Source organism: Daucus carota, chromosome 7, assembly GCF_001625215.2.
Source record: "Daucus carota subsp. sativus chromosome 7, DH1 v3.0, whole genome shotgun sequence".
Lineage (NCBI taxonomy): Eukaryota > Viridiplantae > Streptophyta > Magnoliopsida > Apiales > Apiaceae > Daucus > Daucus carota.
Genome location: NC_030387.2, coordinates 10,713,946 through 10,724,650, shown reverse-complemented (window position 1 = coordinate 10,724,650; position 10,705 = coordinate 10,713,946). Strand labels below are relative to the sequence as shown.

The following is a 10,705-nucleotide window of genomic DNA, read 5'->3' as shown; positions in this document are numbered from 1 at the left end:
ACTCAACCAAACACATGATATGATATCAGATATGATATTTCGAACTCATGTAAGCTTAGCCTAGCCTTCTGGTTTTATAAAAAAATGGAGCTTACCGATTTCTCACTCAAAGTCCAAACGAGTTATGGAAACAAACGACCCCTTACCACACTGGTAGTATTTATAATATTCTCGTAAATTAACCAAAAAACACGTAAATTTCTTAAAATAGGAGAAGTAGCAGAGATGTTACAACTAATTAGTTGGGCAACCAACGAAAGCCAAAGATAATGGAATTCACGATTTAGACTTTGACTCAATCACCTCCTTAATTCACAAACACACACAACTTTTCAACTTTTAGCTGCTGCTGCTTCTTCTTCTTCTCCATCTCCTCCTCCCATTTGTCCCTCTACTTTCCAGGCTCCACCTCTCTTCCCAACCATACCCATTACAACAATCACAAGAACCCAAAAGAAAAAAACTAAAAGAAATTTGCTTTACTACACATAAGGTTACACATTATATATACACAACACATAGAGCAGGAGCTACATGCAATGGGTTCATCAAGCCCATTGAAAGATCACTATTTTTCTTCTTTTAATAGAAGCAAGTTGATAACATGGAGTTTGTATACTCTTGTTTCTTTTGCATTCATTCGTTTCTATTTTTACCCTTATTTTTCTCTTGTTTCAACTCAAGACCAATTCTTAACCACCAACTCCAGGGTCATTAGTACCACTAGCACCCCTTCTTCTTCTTCTTCTTCTTCTACTTCTCATGTGTCTCCTCCTCCTCCATACTCACAAGGTAAAAAGATTGCAACTTTTTCCAGAAGGGTAGCAAGATTGCAAATTTTTTCATGACATGCTATTATAGATAATTGTAGTGCATAAAATTTTAAGATTTTGAGATGGGTATTTTTGTTTTTGCAGAAGAGGAAAAACCCCATGTGGAATCAACAACATGTGACTATACAAATGGTGAATGGGTCCAAGACAAACAAGGTCCTATGTATAATGGGACAAGTTGTGGGACAATCAAGAAGGGACAAAATTGTATGAGGCATGGAAGGCCTGATACAGGCTATCTTTATTGGAGATGGAAGCCTAAAGATTGTCAAGTTCCCAGGTTTGAGCCCACCATTTTTCTTGATATGCTCAAGAACAAGCATGTAGCTTTTGTAGGTGACTCTATGGCTAGGAATCAATTGGAGTCACTTCTGTGTATGTTATCTACATTTTCTGCTCCTAATCTGGTTTATAGAAATGGTGAAGATGATAAATTTAGGAGATGGAACTTTCCTTCACATAATGTTACTGTTTCAGTTTATTGGTCACCTTTTCTTGTCAAAGGTATCGAAAAATCGACAAATGGTGGGCCTGATTACAATAGGTTGTTCTTAGATTCTGTGGATGAGAGATGGGCTTCTGATCTTGGTTCTATAGATATGGTAGTTTTGTCGATTGGGCATTGGTTTCTACATCCAGCTGCGTATTTTGATGGGGATAAAGTATTAGGTTGTCATGTTTGTTCTGGTATGAATTATACTGAGATTGGTTTTTATGGAGTTTATGCTAAGGCAATGGAAACTACCCTTAAGGCGATAATGAAGAGAAGAGGTAGTCGAGTTGGTTCTGATAGCAATGGTGCGATTGATGTTATTGTTACTACATTTACACCGGCACATTTTGAAGGGGAGTGGGATAAGCCAGGGGCTTGTTCGAAGACTAAGCCTTATAAGGAAGGGGAAATTGAGCTTATAAACATGGATGCAGAGATGAGAAAATCTGAGTTGGATGTCGTGAAAGTGGCGAAGAAGAAAGCTAAGAGATTCAAGAATTTGAGGTTAGAGGCAGTGGATGTAACCAAATTGGCACTGATGAGACCGGATGGTCACCCAGGGCCTTATATGAATCCGCATCCGTTTGCCAATGGCGTAGGAGAGCGCGTTCAGAATGACTGTGTGCATTGGTGCTTACCAGGGCCAATTGATACCTGGAATGAGATTTTGCTTGATGTGATTAAAAGATGGAATGGTCAATCCAGGCATTAGCATGTGGTATACTTCTGGCTTCATGAGGCTTCTCGAACAGATAAATTCAGTATATTTGTATAGAAATGCTGAATTTTCAACACTGGACACTAAAAAGAACAACACTGGTTATTAAATTGTTCATTTTGATTCTCCCATGGCATCTGTTTTTGAGGGATATTCAGAAGATCAAGAAGATGTTCATAAAGCAGTGCCCAGGATGCAGTAGATACTGGTACTAAAGGCAGCAACAATGTCAAAAAGAGTTTTGTTTTTTGTAAGTAGAAATGAACCATAGTAATGTTAAAACTAAAGGGCATTTATACTTTTGTTTCAAAGGGCATGTATACTTCTGTTTCTTAGGATATCTTTATGTAATTTAAGCTAGGTAAAAGTACATCACACATTGCCCTGTACTTTATTTTCCTCCATTCATTTTTTTGATAGAGTCCTTAAAGATAAAATTTTTTATTGATGTATTTTTTGAGAATCGTTAATTTTTTAGTAGCAGCGGAATAGGGATTTCAAAACAGATGCGGAATCAACAAAACGTTTAATTTTTAATTTTGTAGACCAGTGAGGGTTCAAAATCAAGTTTTGTTGTACTGATATATAACTTTAAGTCATTATTTATAAAATAATTTTTCTACTGATTTTGGAATACAAAATACTTTGTCATGCATCACAAATATTGCTTATAGTTTCTCTTTGCTGCTTTCAATGAAGATGGTGGTGCAAGTTAAAAACAGACATGACATTAGTACAAGGGTTAGATCTATGGTTTCAGAGTCTTTCAGAGAATATATCAAACTTACTGCTCATCAACTGAGGTGTGTGTCTTATTGTTCTTTCTGTGTGTACTTGGTCTCCTGTGTATTTATTTTTACATGCAGTACCAGAGACAGGTGTCTTTAGTGGTTAAAAGTAGTTGAACAACTATTTGACCAATATCCTTGTACTCCCTCTGTCCCACCAGGTTCTTTACGTTACTTTTTGGCACGCATTTTAAGGCTCCTATAAAGTATACTTACATCATATATTTATTTTTTTAAAAATCCTGAAAAAAAAGTTTGACGTTTAAACTTTTATTCAAAAAAAGAAAATTTAAAAAAAACATTATTAAACTATACTTTATAAGAGCCTCAAAATGCGTGCAAACAGTGAACGTAAACATCCTGGTGGGACGGAGGGAGTACTTGTTCCTTGATCAAATTGAATGCTCTCGCCCCGTCCAATTCAATTATATACGTTTTTTTTTCACTGCTCGACACGTTTTTGAAGGTTTTTAAAAAACATAATTTTAAAATTTATTTTTAAATTTTGTTTTTGTATAAAAATATAAGTGTTCTACTTTTATACAGTAAAAAAAATCTTAAAAATAAATAATAAATAATGAAATCATACTTTATTGAAACATTAAAATTCGTGTCGCGCCCCGTGTCCCAACGTATAGTATTGGATGGGACGAAAGGAGTAGCCTTGTACAGCAATTTAAAGAAATATACTAATTTTGTATATTAAGTTCTTTATTTGTTTACTATGTTATGATTCTTACGACATCAACTGCTTTAAAAAGAAAATTCATGAAAAATTTGATCTTTGATAATTCATAATCATTTCTCATTCTCGTATTAACTTTTTCATACTCTTTGATCTTTGTTGGCATTCAATACTCAACTAGCGTAAAAGCCCGTGCAAAGCACGGGCCTACTGTATAACTTACATATTTTCAAATATCAATGTTTTACTTTTTGGTATGTGCTTTTTAAAAAAGTTCAGCATGTCTTGTCTTTGTTTTATAGTCACTGTCAAAAGGTGCTGCTAACCATCAAAATACGTCTCGATGTAAAGACAAGACTTTCTTAGATTTTTTGCGAATTAGAATCTGATATAAAAATAACGACAACATAATTCTGAATGAGTCCACTCATTTTGTGCTTATCCAGATATAGAAGCAGAAGATAAACTCATCCCTTTGAGATTTTTTTTTTGACTGGCGCATTAGGTAAACATTCAATATAGCAGTTGAACACAAGCAAATTGAAGGAGCCACCCTTGTCTTGCACATCGAGATCCAAAACCCTGAGACAAAATATAGTTTAAAAATTAAATCTAAATGAGTAGAATTAAAGATCATACATGTGATGAAAAATAACAATCAAGGGAGTCGAACAATGCAAGTGCAAGTCCAAATAAGTAGAAAATTACACCGACTTAAATTCATATTGTTCAAATCAAGCCCCATAGATTGTTTAAATGGTAAAATCATGGACATATATCACGCTCATATCATTTTATAGGTCTTAGTATCAGAAAAATAAGCATACTAATAATTAGGAAAGCAGGAGCAATTGTGAGTTATTCGAGGAGGACTATTTTTTAGAGTTCTCAACTTGGTACCAGTCACAATACTCAAAACAATTGCATATATCCCCCAACATTACTGACAAGACCAAACAAAATTACCTCATCATCTTTTTTCCAGTCAAATCCTTCTTCTTCTGTCCCAAATAAAACACACAGCCACCATATCTTTAGTCTCCCCTTCCACTTCTTTCAAACAAAAACTAAAACCAAAAATCTTTAATTTAAACAAAGGATGTTGCTGAAATTATTAGGTAAGTAAGATGAAAAGGTTCCGGAAGGCATAGCCATAATTGGGTAAATCATAATCTAGAAAAGAACACGCTGGACCAAACTTGAAACTTCAGTAAAAGCAATATAAATTTGAAGTAGAAGTTATATAGTAGTCTACAATAAACATTTACAAATCATTTACTATTTTGATATTCAATTTTCTACAACACTTATATCATATTTGACTAATTAATTAATGATTTCTTGCCATGTTCATCTTTGTAACCATGTTACACACCAAACAATTAGAATAAACCACAAATCTGAGCTGTGTACTTAGATTTTCTGGTCAAATAGTACTTCATATTTGTTACTCAGACACTCAGATAACTTTGTCCAACTGCCATTGTATATAAGCTCACTTTAACTTTTGGTATCTCAGAATAACTGCCATCAAGAGTCAACAAAGAATTCTTGCAGTTCTAACTATTCTTCTAATTTGCTTCTTTCATTCGATCAAAAATTAAGGTGACATGCCTGATGCATATAGAATTATAATAATTATTGTATACTTTTAAGAGAGCAAAAATAATAATTTCAAATAGATAGTCAATAAAGTCTCAAAAACTCAAACGACCTATGAAAAAAATGGAGGAAGTACCCTGTCTAAATTACTTTTCACAGAAGTCTCAAGTTCATTTAAGCTGATCTATGTATAAATTGTTACAGTATAGTAATAATGCAATTAATTAAAAATCATAAAAGTTAAGCTATACGTTCATTGCTCCGTGAATGATTAACTGGACACCTGACTTTATATAAAAAGAAAAGAAAAGACAAGAGTAATATACTAATATATATGTAACACTATCTCTTTCTCTTATTAGAAGCTCACTTGCATTTGTGTATTACAATGAAAACGGTCATCCAGACTGAAAAAGGGAACGTGTTTTTTTGAAGTACAAAAGTGGGAAATATTAGTTTAATGTATATTACAGGTTGGTCTGTAGTTTTCGTTTTAATAAATACTTCTTTGCCTATAAACATAAGAAGTTACAAAGCATGCAGATCAGCTGACTTAAATTGTGAAATCAAAGATAAAACAGTTTTTCCACTGTATATACAGATATATAACATCCACAAGAGGTTTGCCAAAAAGTTCCTTTTCTACATCTGATATTTGAGTAACTATGGCGTGGAAATAATGATAAAGCTCTTTATTCAACAAAAACTGAAACCGAAAATCTTTATAAAATTTTACAGCTATTAGATTTTTGTTCAAAATTTAGAACTCTTACTTCTTAGAATAGAGTTGCACTCCACTGGTATAAACTGCTCCCATAATCTCATCTAGAATTAATTCAATTTATATATCTGCTCATACATTTCAAGTGTTAAACACAACTACCGACAATTATATTGATGCAAATAAGTATATGGGATTAATTACACAGCTCATTTGTTAGGGTTCTCAACTCGGTACCAGTCACAATACGCAAAACAATTGCATATATCCTCAAACATAATTGACAAGAGCAAACAAAATTACCTTATTATCTTTTTTCCAGTCAAATCCTTCTTCCTCTGTATGCTGGGCTATGCTTGGAGACTCAAGGATTTCCTGATGCAGTGAATCAGCCGAATTCCCCTTCACAAATTGCAAGTCCAGGGGAGACCTATAAGCACATTATGGTCTATAGGTTCATAGCAGAGTAGGATGAAGCATTTGGCTATTAAAAATTTTAAATATTATATTAATAATATAAATAAAATTATGAAGTGGTATTATAGTGTGTGAATGTAAGGTTGCATGAGTGGAGCTTCCTGTAAGTAACTGGGGGAGGATGGAGGTCTACAGTACAAACACCCCAAACAGTGTACATTCCAAATATCCAATACAAACCGCAAACAATTTATAAAACCATGGACTAACTCAAAACTTAAAAGTGGGAAGCAAAACAAACCATGCACTCGAGAAACCATGTTATACTGGTGATGTGAGGCCGCGCCTGTTCTATTTCTGACCTACTTTAGCGCAACAGAAGTTCTAAATCTCCACTAAGTTTTGTTCCTATGAAGATTATGCAAATTACATATCATATAGATATAAAAGTGCGCCAATCAGTCCTGAGCACATATTTCAACAATTTGAGAAATAAATATATAAATTACATGTATCTCATGTGGATTCTAGCAATGAGTTAAGTCACGGAAAAAAGTTGAATATTTATAAATATTTATAAATGCAGCATCAGACCAATTAACCAAGCAAGAGAGAAGGGAAATCCATTTGACAGATATCTAGATATTCAAAAAAACGAAAGCAATTTTAGTCGTTCTTACTTTTTCGAAGTTGCGTCCATTGAACATGAGGTCAACACAGTTTCCTGGCAATTGGCTTACCTATGGCAAATCATTGGTTCTTACAAGGTGCAGAAACGCCTGGTTGAGACGGAAAGTCAGTATAACTGTATAAGTGTATAATCACTTGTAATCCACTTGCACACACAACTGACATAACAGATACAAAATTTACATACCGTTGTCATCTAAGGCTCAACTCTCCGATTCCCCTTCCTACCTTTCGGACTTCGACTGTTTATGGGCTCCACTCTCGCTGGCTGCTGCCTCAGAAACACCTGGTTGAGGCGGCAAATCAGTATAATCACTTGTAATCCACTTGTACACAACTGACATAACAAATTCTGTCCAGCTTTGACTCTCGAAAGGGGTACAAGTTCATCTTCTTTATAGCCATTATCATCAGTAGCTGAAGTATTGCTACTACAGTCTCGGCTATATCTGTGAAGTGGTATAAATTGCGAAAACGTAAATTGTTCAGGAACAAAAGGGGCAAATTCTGGTCGACCATGATGATAAGTAGAAACAATAATATCGAAATTTGGAGCAATGATAACATTAAACGGAATCTAGGAACCTATATCTCGTATATTCATTTCCAGCAACATATGAAGAGACAAAAAATATTTGAATGATCATCATAGAAATAGATAAAATAAAATTTTGAAATCAGGTCCCATAAACAGAGCAAGTTTATTAAAATGTATTAAGAAACCAATATAGCAACAATTTTAAAGCATTTACTTTAATTTTATATAATACCTTTTAGTAGAACTCACCAAACTTATAATAATGGGGACAAGCAAGCGGAAAAAGTTACCTTAATGGAGACCACCATCCGGAATAAGACACTATGATCTGCCTCATATATAAGATCCTGCATTAGAGAAGTTCTCATATTTTTTAAAATCTCACAACATACAAAATCATGATTTAATTGATTATAATTTGATTAAAAAATAGCATTTAAATAGACATAATTGCTTAAAATATCACACTATGTCACATTACCAATGAATATCATTTTCTTATACATCTACTATTTAAAATCAAAGCCACTATAAATAAAAGATCAACCAAACATTTTCAAGTTGACTCACACGTTTAAATTTTTAGCTTACAAATCAAATAAATAGCACATTCAGAGCATCTCCAACCCCAAAAGCCCTTAACTAAAATTTCTTATGTGGCATCTAGGTGGCGTCTAGATGGCATTTATAGAGATTATCTAAAAATTATAGAACTCCAACCCTCCATCCCCTTAGCAAAAAGTATAGCCAACCACATTTGGTTGGCTATATTTGTCGAACCAAGTGAGCCGTTATGTATAATTTTACATAAGCACAATTATAGATAATACCATTGGAGCACATACATGTCCCCTTAGCAAAAAATTTACATAATGAGTTTAGCCAATCAATATAGCCAACCATTATACATATTCCCCTTGGAGATGCTCTAATAACCATACATTAATCAAAATATGCTTGGTTCGTTATTCATAACAATAATTTAACACTTCAATGCAAAACAGATATGTTTACCCTATACACGTCAGCCTGAAGAGCATAAAAATCTGTTAAATATAGAAATCGTAACCTGACAATAGCTGCATAACACCCATCAAAGTTGTCAGCACTGCAGGCTGAAACGACCCTGTAATTGAGCACCTTTGGTGATAACCTTTCTCTCTATTTTATGTTAGAATAATTGAGCACAAATTGGTCACCTAGATAAAATCAAGTTTAGTTCATTTGAAGCAATTTTTACCTTTGGAGTATGAACAAAATATTGCAGATTCTCATATGTAATCATTGGCTTGAATGGAAACACCATCCCTGTCAATAATAAAATCATTATTCTGCTCATTAAGCTCATCATGATGTTCTCCACCACATCCTTCAGTTAAGTAACTATTTTCCTGACACAACCATCTTAATTTTATTAAATTTATCTTCTTACCCATCTGTTTTATGTCTGCAGGAGCGTATGAGGTAGCAAAGATGGGCAATTTAATTTCTTGAGATGCTTCGAGTGTGTATTCTTTTGCTTGAAGTTTGGAAAGTCTTTTAAGTGAAATGAGAGTCTAAGATCTTCTTGAAGCTGCAAAAATTTATCTTTATTAGATCAAGTTAGTAAAAAACAAACATGACTTGAGCAGTTTAATATGTCAAAAATTCATTTTTTCCATTCACACATGTTTTCTTCATTCAACTGGGTTTAAGGAACTTACCCTTCGAAAATTTTAATGCACATATGAATCCAATATTCAGAATGATCCAAAATCCCAATAACACACCAATTGATATCCAATAAAAGTTTCCTCTATATCGATTCCATGATTTTTAGATTGATGCCTTATTGTAGCATTTAAAGATAAGTCATGTGGACAGAATGATAAGTAAGCATTCACATAGATAATTATAATCAGCGATTTATGGTTCTCAATTCCGACATTTTGCCACCTTGGAGAAAGGAATTTGTTCACAGAAATTCCTAGTTCTGCATACGTAAAAGGAGAAAGCTAGAACCCCTATTTCAAACAAGATGGCAAAGAGGCAGCAAAGAATGAGGTTATAGCATTGTGCTAAACAAATTTTAACAAACATGAAAGATATCAGAAATAATCATTGGTGGTCTTACGTTGTGAAATTAAAAAGCCGCAAAATAAAAACATCACTAATACATTAATACGGTTAAGATACCGCAGAAGGTTGCAACAGACTGATCAGTAAAGACCGAAGCTATTAGGCGAAATAATGATGTAGACACTTGATTCACAAAAGCAAGGAGTAGTATCTACTGAAAAAACCTATACACATGTATGCATTAGTAGCACTACATAACAATAAATAAAAAAGACCTGTAGTTAAATATTTCTATGAAACTTTACCTTTCTGGTTCAGGATTGTAACCTATAACATACTCGATACTGGATGTTGGAAAACAAGATCAGGTCTGTGGTTTTGTGGAGCTCGGGTTTGGGCTGCTGAATTCGTTGGAAGGTCCTCAGGCAAATAACCAAACACCCAAAATAGAACAAATAATCCCAACCCATATAGGTAATTCTCATATAAAGCTTCAAAGCTACTATAAAATCATAAAATCATAATTTTGCACAACAGTTACATGAAACAAATAAAATAATCATTACTCGTAGAGAGGACATACATATTAGGGTCTTCAACCATAACCGCAGTATCCTGAGCAAAAGTATCCTGCAAAACCAACTCATTATTCTCTCCATCCATTCTATTCTTATTATCACTCCCATTGGCAATCGCGGGGCCAACAGCTCCCGCCCCTTGATTCCCCGAAAGCAAAGCCCGGATCCCGGCTCCTTCTCCCTCTGTTTCTGAAGGAACTTAATCTCTCCCAACGCCAATCTGCTCTCAATTTCATCTCAATTAATCACATATACCATATATTATCAACTCGTATCTCTATAATTCACACTAAAACAATCAACTTCAGCAACAAATCCACAGAAACAGAAATATATAGACAGAAACACGGCCACACGGGCATATAGATACATATAAAGACAGGGAGCAAACCAAACCTTCTTCGGTGTTCATCGTCGAGATTAGTGGTATCGCTTCAGTATCTTAAACGACTCTATCAATGCTCTGCACGATGCAAGATCCGAATACTATCCGGGCCTGGGCGCATAAACATGGCATAACAGCGAAGGGCAATATAGAAATTCTGTATAAACTGAGGGCATATGTGTAATTTCACAAGCATTTT

The 10,705-nt window shown here is 34.2% G+C and overlaps 2 protein-coding genes across 2 annotated transcripts; one reads left to right on the top strand and one right to left on the bottom strand.

Moving 5' to 3' along the window:
* Positions 1 to 297: 297 nt before the first annotated feature.
* On the top strand, positions 298 to 2,507 carry LOC108193892 (xyloglucan O-acetyltransferase 1). Its single transcript, XM_017360738.2, has 2 exons — positions 298 to 792; positions 918 to 2,507. The coding sequence occupies exons 1-2, from the start codon at positions 540 to 542 to the stop codon at positions 2,036 to 2,038; spliced, it is 1,374 nt and encodes a 457-aa protein (XP_017216227.1). The 5' UTR covers positions 298 to 539; the 3' UTR covers positions 2,039 to 2,507.
* A 1,366-nt stretch (positions 2,508 to 3,873) lies between these two features.
* Positions 3,874 to 10,612, bottom strand: LOC135147671 (uncharacterized). Its single transcript, XM_064080884.1, has 11 exons — positions 10,518 to 10,612; positions 10,127 to 10,341; positions 8,918 to 9,058; positions 8,726 to 8,793; positions 8,555 to 8,611; positions 7,776 to 7,832; positions 7,135 to 7,396; positions 6,938 to 7,036; positions 6,144 to 6,270; positions 4,484 to 4,584; positions 3,874 to 4,099 (listed from the first exon to the last, which is right to left on the bottom strand). The coding sequence occupies exons 4-7, from the start codon at positions 8,758 to 8,760 to the stop codon at positions 7,144 to 7,146; spliced, it is 402 nt and encodes a 133-aa protein (XP_063936954.1). The 5' UTR covers positions 8,761 to 8,793; positions 8,918 to 9,058; positions 10,127 to 10,341; positions 10,518 to 10,612; the 3' UTR covers positions 3,874 to 4,099; positions 4,484 to 4,584; positions 6,144 to 6,270; positions 6,938 to 7,036; positions 7,135 to 7,143.
* Between the last annotated feature and the right edge of the window lie 93 nt (positions 10,613 to 10,705).